Source organism: Heterodontus francisci, chromosome 2, assembly GCF_036365525.1.
Source record: "Heterodontus francisci isolate sHetFra1 chromosome 2, sHetFra1.hap1, whole genome shotgun sequence".
Lineage (NCBI taxonomy): Eukaryota > Metazoa > Chordata > Chondrichthyes > Heterodontiformes > Heterodontidae > Heterodontus > Heterodontus francisci.
This window is the reverse complement of record NC_090372.1, coordinates 103,632,025-103,651,552: the sequence shown is the minus strand read 5'-3', so window position 1 is coordinate 103,651,552 and position 19,528 is coordinate 103,632,025. Positions and strand designations below refer to the sequence as shown.

Below are 19,528 nucleotides of genomic sequence, written 5' to 3'. Positions count from 1 at the left end.
GTGAGGATTGGTCTCTGTCGAAATACTCATTAATTATGGAAAACCACATCACGCATGCAGGTCGGCGTGTGCAGGAAACTGCAGCTGCAGGGGTACAGACATCCATCTCTGAGGAGGAGGACCACTCAGAGGATGCACTGTCCCATGACTCTCCTGCATCTTCCACCAGCACAGATACTTTCACAGCAGTGGGAAACCGCTCAGCATTAGAATCAGTGTCATAGGCTGGTGGGACCACCACACACACACCCGAGCAGCTGTCTGAGACTGAGACAGTTTAGGCCTCTGACAGTGCTGAGCCCCAGGATGATGACGAGCCTCTGGTGTCGACAGTACAGGACATGCTGAAGTTGCAGAGAGAGGTAAGGCGACATCTGGCAGAGATGCCAGAGGCCATGTGTAGCCATTAGTGGATGATGGAGGAGCCCATCCATGCCATGACTGCTGCCATTCTCAGGCATATGAGCACACGGCTCCCTCCATCAAGCGGTTGGCGACCCTCATGGAGAGCCAGATCCCACAGATGCATGCAGAACTGCACACCATCACTTCAGCCATGAGCTCAATGCAGCAGGGCAAGGTGAAACAAGGAACAGGAGCCTGGAGAATTCTCCCACTCCAAAACCTTCTCTGGTGAACAGGGAGGTTCAAGTGAACCTTTAAGGGGAGGAGGAGAGGCTGCCCTCCACATCTGGGAGCAATCCTGAGGGGTGCTCTGAGCGTGGACACCAGCTTCTCAGTCCCTCTACCAGTGAGCCAAGCTCCAACAGTTCTAACGCCGAGGAGAGACCAGCAACAGTGCAGAACACCCTCAGGCAACTGGGGCCAGAGGATGGCTGCCAAAGTCATCACCAGGCCAAAGGGCAGCCTGATCAGCAGCCTGCCTCCAACACAGCTGCTGTCACAGGGGTCACACCATGTAGGAGCACTCAAACGTTTTAAGAAAACCACCTAATCACATTAGGGGACTAAAGGATGTAGAACATATGCAATTTATTGATTATTTAAAAGTTCTTTTGTTCAAATCATTAAAGATCATTGTCTTAAACCCATATTCCATTATGCCTTAGTTGTAAGCTGCTGACTTCCCCCTTATTGCAATGCCAATGTGACCACAGCTCTGATTAACATATGTTCTCCCATGCGCTGTAGCACACATTGCAATTGTTCACAAGTCAGGGAATACAAATGGAAAAGAGGCAACAGAATTTGACAATGCAGTAAAGACTCAACTTCAGGCATGGTTGGAAACGGGTAATTTTGAGATTGTCTCTTGCCTCAACTTGTCTGGCCTCCAGCGCCATGTCTTCACCATCCATTGTTGCTTGCTCCTCTTCCTCCTCTGCGTCCTCCTTATCAGTGGATGAGTGCTGCTCATGCATCTCACCGACATGAAAGGCCTCCCTCCACTGCAGTGCTAGATTGTGCAGAGCACAGCAGACCACAATGACTTGCAAGACTCTCACTGAGGCATACTACAGAGCTCCGCCGGATCAATCAAAGCAGTGGAACCTCATCTTCAGTAGCCCAATGGCCTGCTCAGTCATTCGAGTGGAGCTATGGCAATTGTTGTACCTCTTTTCCTCTGCATTGTGAGGCTTCCTCACAGGTGTAAGAAGCCAAGTCTTCAGTGGGTAGCCCTTGTCCCCCAGAATCCATCCCTGAAAGTGAGCGGGGGGCCTGAAAAGCTGTGACACCTGGGACCTCCTGGATGCAGTGGTGGGCTGCTGCCTGGGAAACTCCAAAGATGTCCCGGTGGATCCCTGGAAAGATCCAGATGCGTAGGAATTTAGTGTCATGGTGATCTTCAGGGCCACTGGCATGCAGTGGCCTCTAAATCCCAAAGGGGTCGCAACTCATTCTGCAGCAAGGTGCATTTGTCAGTGACAGCGTCCCTGGAGATGTGTAGTCTTCGTTGACAATGACGTTCGGACATTTTGAGGTAGCTGATATGAGTCCAGTACACACTCTGGCGTATGTGGGCCCTTCTTGGTATGGCCGGCTGCTGCTGCTTTCAGCATGGAGCTTCATGGGCTGCCACAGCAGCCTCTTTGCACTCCCTCCGTCAGAGGTGCCAAATCATGCCGTGGGAGTCAAAAAATACAGGGGGTATGAGACCCGTGTCAGGTGGGCCTGCAGATCGTTGTCGCAGTAGAGCCAACCCTGCCTTGGCTATTAAGCTTTTGACGATACTCTCGGTGGCGTGCCGAATGGAGTTCTGAGCCCAACCTTGATGATGGCCCACCATCTGTTCTATCAATGTAAGCAAGCAATCATATCACAGAGCTGTCTGGTAACCCAATACAGCAACCCCACACCCACACTTAACCCTTGCAGAGACCCTCCACACCCACACTATCACCATGCAGAGCCCAAGACCCCGAAACCCCTTGCAGAACCGACAGCAAAAAAGTCTGACAATGGCCACCGAACCCCCCTCTTCCCCTATGCAGCAATGCTCAGAACTGCTTCCCCGTTGCAGCAATATGGCCTCTTTCCTTGGTGCCATCAGGTTTTAATGGTAATGAACCCAAAGGCACGTGACTGCCTTCCGCCATTCAAAAAATCATGGGCCTATCATTAAATTGTAATTAATTATATTTAAATGCATTTGAAAGAACAGTTAAACAATTTAAAATAGCTCCCTGTCATGTTGGTGCATCAATGCCATCATGGTGCTTTCCTGCTGCTGACTAGGAGTGTTGCATGTTAACTGTCTAGTCCTTTTATTATGCTACAATGGCCGGAATTTCATCTAAACAGACCGTCATGCAGCGGGGAGGCTGGTAGCGGGTCGGGAATACGTTTATAATTGAAGCAGGTTTTGCTGTGGCTTTTTAACTCCGACGCACTGCTAGCATCCTGCTATCAGGTTTCCTGTCCAGTCACAGAGGGTGGGCGGGATGACATGCCAAATCTGTCAAAGGAAGGATTTCTAGTGAAAAGGACCCCAGAAGGGATCACAAAGGCTGAACTGTACATTGATTTCTGAGACTTCAGCACCCACAGGAATGAAAAGGAGACCTGGGAAGTTGCTCCCGGGTCCTCGGAGTCTGACCTAGAGGTCCTGCTGCAAGATGGGAAGAACTGAAGTAAGGTGATGTTTACCATGGATGGGAGGAAGAGGCCAGCCTCTCAAACCAAGCAGACGTGGATGGAAGTGGCTGAGGGAGTGAGCAGCAGAAGTGTGGTTTCTCAAACCTGGAGACCAGGCCCCAAGAGATCCAAAGATCACAGGAGGGCAGGAAAGGTGAGTGGCATAATTCTTTCAGGTGCCAAATCCACACTCTGACTTTCCCAGCATTCTCCTGCACAACACTCCACAGACCAACACACCTTGCAGCTCCACTCATTCCTCTCTCTTCAGGCATCTCACACCCCCATCTGAGCAGCCAACACACACACTCACCTTTGTGCCCTCTCACACCAGTGTCTCTCAGTCATCCTACACAAATATTGTCCTTCCCTCCTCGTCACACAATTCATTTCTCACTCATAACTCTTTGCTTTCTCTCCTTGCAGAACAGAACGCACAACCCAAGAGAGAGGCAGAGAACCAGGGCTGGGTGGGAGATGGAAGTGGGTCTCCAGTGACAGTCACCTTTAATGACCACTGGCAATGCGTGCCCACCCAGTCGACTGGGAAGGAGGTCTTGCTCCAGGAGGCTGGAAATGTCAGCAACAACCTGCAGTAAAAGCCTGAGCCTCCTGAGGCACTGGGTGCTAACATATGTTGAGAAAGATGATCCTCTGCCTGTAGATCCTGAGTTGGATGTCTTGCCTTCTATGAACTGGATCTGTGTGCCCACCCTTTCTGTCCTATTGAGCAGCATGTGGCTGAGAAGAAGGCAGCTGGTGCTTCTGCTGGTATTGCTCCATTTGCTCCTGGTACAGTTGGTGTTGCTGTTATTGCTCCTCTTGTTTGTCATCGGAGCTGCATAAGCTGCTCCCATGTCGCAGTGAAGGCTGACAGCAGGGAAATGCAGTTCAAGGTGAGTGAAGTCCAAGACAGGTGAATAGGAATTTGGAAATCACCTGTCAAGCAGTGAAAGCACACTCTCAGAAGAATTGCTGTGAGCATCAGCTTCCCACCTCGGCAAGGCAGCAGTAATTCAGTTTCACTGTCTAAAGGCGTCCCAGCCTGTCAGTTTCACTGAAGAAGCACTCACCTGCGTGACCCTCATGAGTTGCAGACACTCAGGAAACCCATGCGCTGGCTGTTAAAGCCAGAATGCTGGGTCAAATCCTCAGTTAATTATTTTAATTATTTACCCGACAACTTCACAGGCGTTCCCTGCTTGCCTGCAAACGCGACTGGTTAAGCCCAGAAGTAGGCGGGATCACATTAGATTCCTGACCCAACGCTAGTGTTCAGGGCTTTAACCTCCGCTTGGCAGTTAAAACTCTGCCCAATGTCTCTGAACTAAAGCACACAAATGTGACAACATATGGCAGTGATAGGGAGAAAATATATTTAAAAATTATTTAAGTCTAAAATATTAATCAACTATTTAAATCTCAATTTATTTTTTTATTTCGAGATACAGCACTGAAACAGCCCCTTCATCCCACCGAGTCTGTGCCGACCAACAACCACCCATTTATACGAATCCTACATTAATCCCATATTCCCTCCCACATCCCTACAATTCTCCTACCACCCACCTACACTAGGGGCAATTTACAATGACCAATTTACCTATCAACCTGCAAGTCTTTGGCTGTGCGAGGAAACAGGAGCACCCAGCGGAAACCCACGTGGTCACAGGGAGAACTTGCAAACTCCGCACAGGCAGTACCCAGAACTGAACCCGTGTCGCTGAAGCTCTGAGGCTGCGGTGCTAACCACTGCACCACTGTGCCGCCTCAATTAATGAAAAATTATTTCGCAATAGGTACAGCCATGAAAAAAGATCATCCAGTATGTTAGAATTCAACCTCAGAAAGCACACAAAACTTTCAGACTGTCAATACGGCTGCCCCTGGGTGAAATGCGTGACTCTGCTTTCTTTCTATACTACATGCTGGAACCCTTAGGCGTCTTTATGTGAAAACTAATTTGCATTACCTTTTCTTAACCCTAAACCCCATTTAGAATATGCATTCTGTTAAAATCAAGTTGCCTCAAGGAAATAATTCATGCCTCACAATATAAAAAGTAATTAATGGTTCAACATCATAGCAGAAGAGAATGATCTTCAAACAAACTTTATAGATGAATTTAATAATACAGAAAATATTTGTTCCAAATTAAGAATAAATGTACCTGCACCCAGAAAGGTTGAAATGCATTGATTGAGTGAGTCAGGCCATAGATCACTTTGTCATTCTCTGGCTCAAAGGTACCTGTTTCACAAAGAGAAATCGTGGTAAGAGAAGAGTTCATGATCTGCAGATGTGCATCATTCTGCATGAGGAAATGTAATTACATTACATAATCATTGTTGCTGTGTTGTGTTTCTTTTATGTTCTAAGCTACTGGAAAAGTCTGTTTCATTTTAAGTTTGGCAAATTAGGGTCTGGGAGAAACTCGTACAGACACACGACATCACTGACTTATATTCATATAGAGAATGCCAGTGTGGAATAAAAACTTGCATCGCATCTATATGGTGGCGTTGCAACATTTCAGAAAAATCCTGAAGCGCTTCACGTGCTTTTCAAATGTAATGACTGTTGAGATGTTCCAGCCATTTTGCACACATTAAGATTCTCAAATCATCAATGCGTGATAGTTGAAGGCTCAATGAATGTCAGCATTGATGTGTTGTTTACAGTATTCTGTTTAATGTCATGAAGCACTGCTACATAAATATGAATGAAGTAATTTGCATACATTCTGAAGAGACGTTTACATCATTGCTGCTGGAGCTCTGTTGGGGATGCTCGGAGAAACTTACCTTGCACAGGATAACTGGTCTCATTCTCTCTGGGAACAAAATAAAGTGCTTCATTCGTTTATCTTCAAAAAACAAAAGCTAGACTACTGTATTTTTCTTCCCTAAATTTATTTTCACTGAATTGATCTCAAGTGGCGCTGGACTCGGGGAGTCAAAGGCAATGCATTATTCAGGTCAAACAAAGTTTTAGGGCCGGGGGATAACTGAATCTCTGCAGGATAGGTGGAAGCAGGCAGATGAGAGAGACAGGAGCAGGCAAGAGGGATAGGGAGAGAGGGATGAAAAGTGAAAAATATGATCAAGCTGAAGGAGATACAGTGGAAGGGGAGAATTAGATCAGAGAGGTGGAAGGAGAGGAGGGAACAGGGACAGCAGTAGGGAAGATCAGGGAGTGAGGGGAATGATGGGTGCAAAAGGAAAGGCGGCAACACAAATGATTGAGTAAGGAGACAGGAAGGGAGTTGCTGAGGACCACATTTATCCTCAACCCCACCCAAGTGCAGCCTATGGCCTTTGGTCATTCCTTCCACCACCATACTATTCACCAACCTCACATTCGAAAGAAAAGCGAGCAGCAAAATGAGTTAAAGGGAAGAGAAGCAGAAGAGAGGAGAGAGAAGCAGAAGAAGAGCAAAACAAAGAAGCAGTGACATAAAGACAGTATTACATCTTTCCCTCACAACACAAAACATGCCTGCTGCCTGGTTGAATAGCTCCCCCCACCCACGAACTGAAATCTGGGCTGCAGCTCTGGCCAGCTCCCCCCTGTGCCTTCCTTTCCTACATTACAACAGTGACTACACTTCAAAAGTAATTCATTGGCTGTAAAAGCACTTTAGGGAATTCTAAAGTCATGAAAGGTTCACATAAATGCAAGTTTTTCTTGAAGAGAGTAACCATACTTTCTGATTTACAGCCTCAGACTTTTTCTAACTTAACTGGGTAAGGGAGGAAGGTGAACAATGGTGTATGTGGCCATGCAGTATCTGGATGGGGCAGGCTCGATAAATCAGCTAGTTTTGTCCCATCCTCCTGTTGTTTTTGTATTGCTATTTCCTTTTTTCTTTCCTCCTCTCTTCCTTTCCCTTCTTTTCTTCCTTTGTAGTCTTTTTTTTCCTTTCAAGTGGTAGATTGTAAGTACTGCATGTGCTGTGGCATGGAAGAGAGCCACAATTCTAGTGGGGGTTACAGGAGCACTGCTCATGGGAGAGATTTCAGCAGTTTGTAGGTCCCAGGTGGGGGAGGGGGGGGGGGGTTTCTTCTTGGATGGTGGGGTATAGGATGCTCGAGCGACTTTCAGGCAAGAGAAAAATGGAGAGGCAGCTGGCCGGGGCCCCAGGCTGGATTTCAGGTCCTGGGTGGGTGGAGGTATTCAATCAGGCTGCAGTCAGACTCTGAGTTGTGAGTTGGGTGAGCGGAAGAAAGAATCTTTCCACCTTGCTAACATTATTTCCTAACCTTTTGAACCACCCTGTCACTCCTGAATCCTGATCTTCCTGTATTGTCATACCACTCCTCTTCCATCCCATCTCCTTGGTCCCATTGTCTCCCCTGCATTTTCCTATTCTCACTACCTCTACTCTATCTCATCATCTCCTCATTCCCATCCCCTTTCTTGCAGCTGTTTGCATTCTTGGCATGCTATTCGACCTCAAGCTGAGTTCCCGACCCCATATTCGATCCATCACAAAGACCACTTACTTTCACCTCCACATCATTGTCTGCTTTGGCCCTTATCTGAACCTATCTGCTGCCAAAATTCTCATCCACACTTTATCACCATCGGACGCAACTATTTCAATGCTCCCCTAGCCAGCCTCTCATCTTGCACCCTTCATAAATGTTAACTTATACAAAACTCATCCTTGTGTTTAAATCCTTTCATGGTCTTGCCCCTCCGAACCTCCTCCAGCCTTGAAAACCCTCCTCCCTCCCTTGCAAACTCTCCTTGCCTCTGACACTACCCTCGTTTGCATTTCCCTCCTGCAGTCTATCATTGGCAGCTGAGTTTTCAGCCATGTAGGTCCCACGTTCTGGAATTTCAAAGCTCTAGATTTCCCTCCCTAAACCCATCCGCCTTCCTCTCCTCATTTAAAAACATCTTTAAAAACCATCTCTTTGAATTAGATTTTGGACATCCCTCTGGATATCTTCGTCTTTGGTTTGATGATTATTTTTTCCTTATGCCTCAGTAAAGTGCCTTGGGATTTTTTTTTCCACTTTAAAGATGCTGTATAAATGCCAGTTGCCATTTTAGTTAAGCAGCAAACAGGACTGTTTACATTACATGCGTCAAGTTATTTAAGCAGTTTGAGTGAGACATAACTGTGGAAATGGGAGGGCCAAAGATCAGGTGGGAACAATCAGCTAATTGGAGTTAAGTACAAGAAGTAACCTTTAAAAAATGTTGAAATGAACAATTTTTAGCGTCACCGCCTGATGTGATGGAAATAGTGTCACAGAATGAAGTTCCTGGAAATACAGAAACCGAATGTTATATTCAAAATTTTTAATTTCTATTATAAACGTTGACAGAATTGTTGATTGAAATGACTCTCAAAAATGGTGGCAACAGGAAATTAAGTTTTGGGACAGGAAGTGCACTGTAATGATTCAGAATGTTTTGGCTTGTAAAAAAATGGTTTTAGAGTGTGTTTTGAGTAGAACCTGGCTAGAAAAAGAGTAGTTTCTCCAGAAAGCTTTATGCTTGGTTGGTCACCTATATAGATGACAGTAATTTAAATAGGGGCTGGGCAATTGTTTTGCACAGATCTCAAGAATGGCCTATTCGTGTGCAATGTCTGGTCATTTATTTATTTATCTTTTAATTAGATATACAGCACTGAAACAGGCCCTTCGGCCCACCGAGTCTGTGCCGACCATCAACCACCCATTTATACTAATCCTACATTAATCCCAGATTCTTACCACATCCCCACAATTCCCCTACCACCTACCTATACTAGGGACAATTTATAATGGCCAATTTACCTATCAACCTGCAAGTCTTTGGCAGGTGGGAGGAAACCGGAGCACCCGGCGAAAACCCACACAGTTACAGGGAGAACTTGCAAACTCCGCACAGGCAGTACCCAGAATTGAACCCGGGTCGCTGGAGCTGTGGTGCTAACCACTGCGCCACTGTGCTGCCCATTCAGGAAGGCATTTTTCACTGTGGTGATGACGAACTCTTTTGATTTCTGTGGGTTGGAGGCAGACGCCTTTCAAAAAGCTCAGGACACAGACACAAAAGAAGTCAGTCAACAGCAAACAGCAACAGAAAAGCTCTGCTTTCCCATTAAGTAAAGGGCCAACCCAATGGGTTGATGCACACGTGTTCTTTATATTTGTAACAGTACGTGAACAGAAAATTAACTGATCGTACTAAGTGGCATTCATCATACTCAAGTGTTTCATATGTTTTGTCTATTTTGGAATAAAGCAACTTACAAACTGAACCACACAATGTCTTGCCTCATGTTAGCTCAGTCAGCTGTTGGAGAGATTAATGAAGTACATCTGCTTATGACCCAGAGGATCAGATGATAAGGGTGTTTCGTTGCTACAAACCAATACGAGCACATGCAGGGCAGTGGGAATCAATAAAAAAAAGCAGGCAACCAGATACTTCAGGGAGTGACTGACCCCACTGATTATTACAGATTATCATGGAAAATAAAAGCTCATGGTGTAGTGGGTAACATATTGGCATGGATAGAAGATTGGCTAGCTAACAGGAAACAGAGAGTAGGCATAAATTGTTTTCTGGTTGGAAAGATCTAATGAGTGGTGTGCCACAGGGATCAGTGCTGGGGCCTCAACTTTTTACAATTTATATAAATGACTTGGATGAAGGGACTGAAGGTATGGTTGCTAAATTTGCTGATGACACAAAAGATAGGTAGGAAAGTAAGTTGTGAAGAGGACATAAGGGAAATAGATCAGTTACGTGAGCGAGCAAAGATCTGGCAAATGGAGTATAATGTGGGAAACTGTGAAATTGTCCATTTTGGCAGGAAGAATAAAAAAGAAGCATATTATCTAAATATTGAGAGATTACTGAGCTCTGAGATGCAGAGGCATCCGGGTGCTGCAGTGCATGAATCACAAATGGTAGTATGCAGTTTCAGCAAGTACTTAGGAAAGCTAATAGAATTTTATTTTTTATTGCAAGGAGAATTGAATACAAAAGTAGGGAGGTTATGCTTCAGTTATACAGGGCATTGATGAGACCACATCTGGAGTACTGTGTACAGTATTGGTCTCTTTATTTAAGGGAGGGTGTAAATGCGTTAGAAGTAGTTCAGAGAAGGTTTACTAGACTAATACCTGGAATGGGCGGGTTGTCTTATGAGGAAAGGCTGGACAGGCTAGGCATGTGTCCGCTGGAGTTTAGAAGAGTAAGAGGCAACTTGATTGAAACGTATAAGATTCTGAAGGGTCTTGAAAAGGTGGATGTGGAAAGGATGTTTCCCCTTGTGGGAGAATCTAGAACTAGGGGTCACTGTTTGAAAATAAGTGGTCACCCATTTAAGACAGAGATGAGGAGAAATTTTTCCTCAAAGAGGGTCTTGAGTCTTTGGAACGCTCTTCCTCAAAAGGCAGTGGAAGCAGAGTCTTTAAATATTTTTAAAGCAGAGGTAGATAGATTCTTGATCAGCAAGTGGGCGGGAGGTTATCTGGCATAGGTGGGAATGTGGAGTCGAGGTTACAATCAGATCAGCCATAATCTTATTGAATGGCGGAGCAGGCTCGAGGGGCCGAGTGGCCTACTCCTGCTCCTAATTCATACGTTCGTATGTTCGTACATGGGGAATCAAGACCAGGTTTAGTCTTCAGGGAAAATGTGGTTAGAGGTTGGGTGATAACTGGAGCAGAACTTCATTCAGTCCCCAATTTAAAGTCATGCATTTTGTCCTTATTTTCATACTTCCATCCCCAAAAAGCTGTGAGGCTAAGTCTCAGGCAAGCCCCCCCACCTGCCAAGAATGAGAAAAATTAATTTTGCCACATGAACACTGATTTTGGACTGTTGTTGGTGAAGAAAGAACTTGCTTTAAAAAATAATTGGAGACTTTGGCTGGAGAGAGACATTAGCATATCAACAGACAGTACTTCAAAGGACAAAGGGGCTATTCCCTGCTCCAATTTAATCCACAATGGACTTTTGATAACCAGACATTGAAGGTGGAAAGGCTAGCATTCCAGGTTAACTGCTAAAATGGCCAAATACACAAACAGACGTGGTTGGACTAGTTTGGGTCACATGACTAACTGACGGTTGGAGTTTTTTGAGTTTGAACTTCCAACAAGAAATTTGAAATCAGAAAGCTGTTTGCTCCTGGACTGGAAAAGACCTCTCGTGGCTGGCTTGCCGCATCTCTCCTGTCTGCTTCCATCTCTTTTCCATGGAACTGAAAACATATGAACCCCAGGAGAGAAAAGTCTCCTACAGTGAACAAGGTTTCAGAAGAATACTGGGCCCCAACGAAAAGCAAGACAACCTACCATCAAGGACCCTACAGCGATCTCGAAGCACAGTAAAAAAAACCTTCTTCAGAGATTACCTCAAACTTCTCCATTTTATTTTTCTTCTCTTTTCTGTCTCGATTTGCATGTGCTTATCGCGTATATATGCTAGCATGGGGCGCGTTGTACATCCACAGGCGTTAACCATATTAGAGTTTAAGTTTAAGGTTTAATAAACTTCACTTTTCTTCTTTAAGCCTAAGAAAACCTGGTGTGCTCATTTCTTTGCCGTATAATTGGAAAGCTGTGAACAAGGATTCACAAAGGGGGAGCTCAAAACACAGTGTGTTTAAAATTAAACCCTGTTACAGTAAGACCAGGTGAAGACAGCAAAAGACCCCCAGACACCTTTCTCACCTGGTCGTAACACTCGGTCAATTGAAAATTTTAAAATTGAAATTGATAGATTTTTGATAGGCAAGGATATTAAAGGTTATGGAATCAAAACCGGTGGTTGGAGTTGAGTTACAAATTAGCTGTGATCTAATTGAATGGTGGAACAGGCTCCAGAGGCTGAATGGTCTATTCCTGTTCCCATGCGCCAGTTTTTGGCACAAAATTAGCGGTGCAATCCCAACTGCCAGATGCCTAAAATTTTGGCTCCTCCAAGTATTAATAATTTTCCTTATCCTTTTGGAGCAGCCTCTGGAAGTCTCTTTGAGGACTGCTGGTTAGGTTGCTGAAGACCTTGAACAACTGTGTGGAGCACGTATAGCCCAAGCTTTGCCGTTTTGCTGATGTTACGACCAGGTGAGAGGGGTCTAGGGGTTCCTTCTCAGTCTTTGCCTGGTTTAACAGTAACAGAGTTTAATTTAAAATAAAAACTCTGTTTTAGCTCCCCCTTAGTGAATCCTTGTTCACCGCTTTCCAGGTGTAAGGCAAAGAAATTAATTCAGACAGGTTTTCTTAGATTTTAAACAAGAAAGGGAGAAGTTTATTAATCTTAAACTCTAATCCGGTTACTGACTACGAATATGCGATGCGACCACGCTAGCATGCACATGCGATAAACACACACACAGATAGAGACAGAAAAAGTAGAAGGAATAAAGGGGAAAAGTCTGAGGCAATATCTGGTAGTTAAAGTCCTTTAAGTTCAATGTGGAGTCTTTGGTTGTTGGTCAATCCTGCTGTTCGTTGGGGCGCAGTTCACACTTAAACTTGTTTCGATGTCGCAGTCTTAGTTCTCTTGAGGTTTACATGTCTTCCGTGGATCCGGTGGCTTTGGAGAAAGCTTCAGTTTCAAAACTGCCTTCTGCCTCTTTCTCTGTGGCACAATTCAAAAAAACTCAGGTTGCCAGCAGGTTAGTCATGTGACTAGCTGGTTTGACCACTTCTGTTTGTGGATTCTGCAACCTTCGCAATCATCCTGGAATGTGAGCTTCCTTATCTTCAATGTTTGGTGATCATAGTCCATTTTGGGTTAAGTGGACCAGGGAATAGTCCTTTGTCTCCCCAAGCACTGTCTGTTCGTATGCAAATGTTTTTTTCCATCCAATTGTCCAATGATTTTTTTTAAACAAGTCCTTTCTTCAGTCCAGCAACAGTTTAAAATCAATGTTCATATGACAAAATTAATACGCCTCATTCTTGGCAAGTGGGGTTCTGCATGAGACCTCCACACCCAGTGGAATGAAATGTGATTTAAAAAAAAGAGCATTTCATTAAAAGGGAAGAGAGAGAAGATAAGGACAGGAACACACACATGCATCTCTCTCATTCATTCAGAACCCTAACAATTGTTACAGCCTGTCTTTTCTTGGTGACAGTGCTGCTTTAAACGGCCCTTTCGCAATAAACATGCAGTTTTTGGGGAAGCTCTTTTCAGCTTGCACATTTCCATGTATGCCTAAAGGGGTCTTTGTTCTTGTTGAGGTCTGCGGAATGGGGGGGGGGCGGAGGGTTAGGTTTAATTAGTCCCAGGCTGGAGTTCTGTTCAGGGGCAGCGGTGGTGGGCCCTTCTGAACTCTCTTTCAGTGCCTTGATGAGTCATGCAATGGCTTTTCATCTCAGGGGATGGCTGGTTCCCTTTTTTCCTGACTGTAGGGGCGGATTCTTTGCTAATCTTCTCTTTGTCCTCTGGGATACTCCTGCCTGCAGGTATTTGTCCAGATTCTGCTGCACTCCCCTGCGGCACTTCGACAGGGGGAGGCATCACCCTCACGGATTCTTTGCCCTCTTGAGGACTTTCTTTGTTTCTGCAGGTGCCTGTAAATGCTGTTAGCAACTCTGGTGGTGTGCTTCTAATGTTTGCATTTACATAGGAGGAGGTGGGGTCTAATTTTTCAAACATTTCAGGGTTGGCTGACTGGACAGTCGGGGTTTTCATTCGGCATAATTCCCGGACTTCCTTTAACCTGCTCTCTTGATCCCTTTTTCCCCATCCCTTTCTATCCTGTTGCCAGCCTTGTGCCTGCCTGTCCCCTTTTCTTCTCGGCATGGGTCCCTTACAGTTCACCAGGCCTCTGCTGGAGGGTCCTCCAAACACTGAAACAGGACTTAGGGGTGCAGATTTCACTGTAGGTTGGGATTTTCCCTCAACTTGGCACATGTGGCAACTCCTACAGTACTCCACCACATCTTTGTGGACCTTTGGCCAGACAAACTGCTGTTTCATGCAGGCTTTGGTTTCTCGTATACCAACATGTACAGCTACTGTAATCTCATGCCCCATTCTTACTATTTCTCTCCAGTATCTCTGCGGCACCACTAACTGGTGAACCATTGTCCACTCCATGCTCTCAGGTCTGTGAGGAGAACTCCATTTCCTTATCAGTACCTCATTCTTGAAGTTGTAGCAATCGGGGAATCCCTCTGTTTCAATTTCAGACTGGGGCAGCCTGTGTTAACTCTCTCAATACTGGGTCGGCTCGCTGAGCCTCAGCTAGGGAAGATTTATTTAACTCATTCCCTGGGTCTTCTAACTTTCCAAAGAAAGTCTCAGATAGACAGACCTCATGGTCATCTGCCTACAGTGCCAATTCAGCCTCCTCTGGGGGAGCAGGTTTGATCATGGCCTCATTCACTACACATTCAAGGAAACTGCAGGCGTCCGTCTCCAGCCACTGCCCTGTCTCTCTGACCTCCTGCAGTCTCTCTTTCACTACTGGGGGGCTACCACCTTCATCCCCGCCAGATCATTACCTAGGAGCAGGTCAACCCGTCCTCAGGCAAACTAGGGAAAATCCCTATGGTCACCGGTCCCGAAACTAGGTCACACTCCAAGTGCACCCAGTGTACAGGTACAGGCATACACTGCCCTCCAATACCATTCACCACTATTCTGGAGTTTATTGCACTCTCTGGGGGAAAAGTCAGGCTTTTTCCCAGTAAAAGGGATCCACTGGCCACTGTCCCTGAGGATTACTATGGGCTTGCTTGCCCAACTCAAGGGGTATGGGGTTACTCTTCCTTCAGACACAAAACCCTGCTTACCCTCAGGAATCCTATTAAATTTTCCCGCACTTGCAGCCATAAGCTTCCTGGGTATCACTGTTACTGCAGTTAAAGCCACAGCTTGTTTTGCTGTGCTTTCCATCAGGGTCCCTTCTCCTTCACTGAGCGGGTGTGCCCTGATTAACCCTACAGGTTTTCCCTTTAGTTTCCAGCAGTCAGCTCTTAAATGTCCTGCTTTATTACAATGGAAGCACAGAGGTCACTGGGTCTCACTCCTGCTTACAGCACCTTCCTTTTTGGCTGGAGGAGGGCCCCCTGTGTATCCTGCTTTTTTTTCCCTCCCAGGACTGCTTAGGCTTCCATAAATTTCCCACCCTCTGTCCTTTGCAAATTTGTGGGGGTAATTAGGAAAGGTTTTCCCTGGGAAACTGACTTATAAATGAGAGCAAACTCATCAGCCAGGACTGCTGCCTGCCGGGCTTTATGAGCCTTTTGTTCCTCCACATGTGTCTTTATGGAGAGTGGGAGAAAGTTTTAAATTTCTCTAACAAAATTACCTCTCTGAGATTTTCATAGCTGAGCTGCACTTTAAGAGCCCTCAGCCACTGGTCAAAAGCCAGCTGCTTATTTCTCTCAAACTCCAGGTAAGTTTGATTAGCTTGCTTCTTGAGGGTTCTAAATCTTTGGCGATAGGCTTCCAGTACTAACACATATGACCTGAGAATACCATTTTTTGACAATTCATAATTTGATGGACTTTCATCTGGCAACATGGAATAAACCTCATGGGCTTTTCCTACTAATTTACTCTGTAACAGCAGAGTCCAAGCCTCAGCTGGCCAAGTTAACTGCCTTGCCAGTTTTTCAAAAGACACAAAAAAATCGCTTCCACGTCTCCCTCATTGAATTCTGGGATCAGATGAGAAGGTTTTAACAATTCTGTACTCAGCCCTGAATTATGCTCCTCCAGATTGTCCTTGCTGTCACCTCCTAGTTAACCCAAGCCACTTCAGCTCTCTCTCTTCGCATTCTTTCTGGAAGGTTCTTTCTCTTTCTCTCTCCTCTCTTGCTTTCATTCTCTCCTCTCTCTTTTTTTCTTCACATTCCTTCTGGAAGGCTTTTTCTTTTTCTCTCTCCTGTCTCTCTTTCTCTTTCTCCTCGAATTCAAGTTTCCTCTGTTCTAATTGTATCTTTGCTAACAGTACCCTGTCGGAGTCTACTTCTAACCCTGTTTCTGCTTCTGCAGATTCAAGGGAAAAATGGTTGGCCACTAGCCTTAGGATTTCAGACTGCCTAGCCTTGCCACCTTAAGTGATCCCGCACTGCTCAGCCATTTTTCTCAACTCCTCCATAGACAGTGCTTTTAACTTATCCCAAGTTACTTTACCCTGGCTTTGAGAGCTACTCGCTTCAGTTGCAGATATGTTAGTATTCAATCACACACAACCACAAAAAAACCTGTATTAATCTTGCTCTTTTTTGATTGGGAACAATTTGGCTTCCCACTTCCAATTTCTCTCATTTGTCTGTGGGTAAAATTCCAGACGCTAGCACCCAAATTTCTCTTACGACCAGGTGAGAAAGGTGTCTCGGGGTCTTTTGCTGTCTTCACCTGGTCTTATTCTAACAGGGTTTAATTTTAAACACACTGTGTTTTGAGCTCCCCCTTTGTCATAGAGTCAAAGAGTTATACAGCACAGAAACAGGCCCTTCGGCCCATTGTGTCTGTGCTGGCCATCAAAGGTCCTTGTTCACAGCTTTCCAATTATAAGGCAAAGAAATGAGCACAACAGCTGGTCTAACCAGTCCTGGCCCTTGTGTATCCTCCTTAGCAGGCCCTGGAATGTGCTTCCTCACCTTTGATGTCTGTTAGTATGTAAATGTTTTTTTCCAGCCACGGCTGATCTGTTTAACAAATCCTTTCTTCACTCCAGTAAGTTTAAAATCAATGTTCATGACAAAATTAATGTGCTTCACTCTTGGCAGGCGGGGGCCTAGCATGATACCTTATATAATTTATTTACATTTGCCTTGTCTTCCCTTCATTCATTAACATTTTATGTTATTTCCCTTGATCTCAATTTGTTCCATCTGAGGGACTTGAGTAACGTGCACGTTTGGCTGCAGAATGTTAATTCAACAGGTGGTACTCTGGGTATGGAACCACAATGGTGCTGGGTGCCTTAGCACAGCCCTGGAAAGTCTATGGAAATAACCCCATGAAAATACTCCCTGCTCTGAGTGATGGCGTTTTCACATCCATTCTCTGCACTTTTATCCAGCTCTGCAGAATGGAAAATACTGAACTGGGTGGGGGAAGGGAAGTCTACTGTACAAGAATGCCACAACCCATTTAAATTTTATGGCCCTTACGAGTTTTCATAAAGTGGAATGTTTCTCTGTCATTGTTGTTTTCAGCTGTCCTACTATGTGCTTCATTCAATATAGCACTGTGAAGCAGGGAACGGCAATGTGTCCGTATACGGACATCAGTGTCCATGGTAAAAAAAAAATTTTGAGCTCCGTTTCTGGCAATTTTATGAATGAGAAATTTCCCATTGGCTTCTTTTTTTCCCGCCCAGACAGGCTTTAAAAAGAAATCTCAACTGTTAGTTTCACAGCTCACAGGTGCTGAGAGCATGGTTTTCCAGCGGGTTCTGATACTTCTTTAAAAGCCCGTCAGAAAACCACAAATCTGTCCGAAGTTCAGAAGCACTCTCCACACGTCAGCTGCAAAACTGACAATTGCAATTTTTTTTTTAAGTTGGCCAACCATAAAGCTGCTCTGTTGACAGTTCCTGCTCTCAGCAATTGTCGGGGGGCCATTGAGGGGCAGAGAAAGAGAGAGGGGACAGAGGGATGGAAGTGGGACAGAGGGAGACAGAGGACAGAGAGAGGGAGATGGGGACAGAGAGAGAGAAAGTGGGGGCAGAAAGAGAAAGAGGGGACAGAGAGAGAAAGAGGGGACTGAGAGAGCAGGGGTATAGAGAGAGAGAATGAGGGGAGAGAGAGAGAGCAGGGGTACTGATGGGACAGAGAGAGGGAGAGGGAGAGTGGGGGTACAGACACAGAGACAACAAGGGGACAGAGAGAGAGCGAAGGTACTGGGAGGACAGAGAGAGAGGGAGCAGGGGGACAGAGAGAGAGAGAGCAGGGGGACAGAGAGAGAGAGCAGGGGGACAGAGAGAAGGGGGGAACAGAGAGAGACAGAGAGAGAGAGAGAGACAGTGGGGACAGAGAGAGAGAGAGGGGGGAACAGAGAGAGAGAGAGAACAGGGAGACAGAGAGAGAGACAGCAGGGGGACACAGAGAGAGGTGCTGGCAGACCTGCTTAGTGTTTCCAGCACTTTCGGTTTTTATTTCAGATTTCCAGCATCCACAGTATTTTGCTTTTATCTATCTGTTGTTTCTGTATTTTAGAATCCAGGACCTAGTTTAACAGCTTTTCAAGATGAATAAACTAGTCTTGACTATATATTGTTAATATCTCTGTCCATTCCTGTCCCACTCTGCTTTTCTGTTTTACTTGACTCATCTGAAGCACTATCTGCTCCATCTTATAAAATTCTCCTGATTTGGAGATCACTAACCTATTGTTGGCTGCCCTGGCTTCAGACACATATTATAAGCAGGTGGAGAAGTTGCACATACATTGACCATCATGGGTTAAATTGTTTTGTGACAACAGCGGTGTGAGAAATGGTCCTTCTTCCTATTGCTGATTTTTCTACTGCCTCACCTCAGTAACCACAATAACAATCCTCTCCTTGATTTTCAAGGTTTATTGGATGAATCTGCACTCCTGACACAGTGTGAATTCACAGAGGTCATCCAATAAGGTCCATCTACCACGCCGTGACATGGTGTACCTATTCTGGTAACAAAAATAATTCACATTGGTATTGCATATTATTTTTCTTGATAGCTAGCTAGTACAGTTGTCCTGCTCTCCATTGATGATTATATGCTTAGCTACTTTATTTATACGGTGAAATATGTTTTGACTCGGACTGTGTTTTGATGGCGTTAGATTGGCTATACACTTTATATACAGATTAATTGCCCCCATTTCCGTAGCTGAGTTAATAATTCTGTCAAATATCCGTGGTGCAACATGTTGGTGCCTATCCCTGCTGTGAAGTGAGTGTTAGAGGTAAATGTCTTCGCACACTAACTCATTGGATAGCCTAAGAGAAACTCAAATTTTCTAGCACAACAAACTAGTCTGTTTGACTTACCAAAAATCCTGTCCCAAATGATAAGAGTTCCAGCATAATTTTTGTCGATGCAGTATTGGTTCCGTCCTGAATGACAGGATCAGCAGAAACATACAAGTTATTTTAAGAACACTTGGACTTGTGATATGTGTCACTCAGTTATACAAGATATACAAATAGTAAAAATTAAAATACAAGGGTATTCCAAAAACAATTCACCCACTGAATCTTTGCAGTTAATATTATACACGGAAAGTACACAACACGATTTAAAACCTACCATATTTAAAAGACCGATCGCAATGAATTGCGCTCATCAAGAAGAAAGACGGAAGCATGTAGGAATAATACAGTTGGCTGTTTCAGCCTGTATCAGTACTCCCAGATCAGGCATCGTACAACCATTTTCAGGGGATTGTTTCTTCTACTCTGCCCCTGGCAATGTGTCTTAGCTCTACTTCAACTTCAGAAAAGTACATTTTACAG

General features: G+C 45.0%; 1 protein-coding gene across 3 annotated transcripts in view; it reads right to left on the bottom strand.

Annotated features, from left to right (window-relative positions):
* Positions 1 to 19,528, bottom strand: part of agmo (alkylglycerol monooxygenase) — a 479,661-nt gene that overhangs the window by 142,742 nt on the left and 317,391 nt on the right. For all 3 annotated transcript variants that reach the window (XM_068009453.1, XM_068009461.1, XM_068009444.1), the window contains 2 exons: positions 19,064 to 19,129; positions 5,267 to 5,346 (listed from right to left, as the gene is read on the bottom strand). In XM_068009453.1, the coding sequence (XP_067865554.1) occupies positions 5,267 to 5,346; positions 19,064 to 19,129 (146 nt within the window). The remainder of the gene's footprint in view (positions 1 to 5,266; positions 5,347 to 19,063; positions 19,130 to 19,528) is intronic.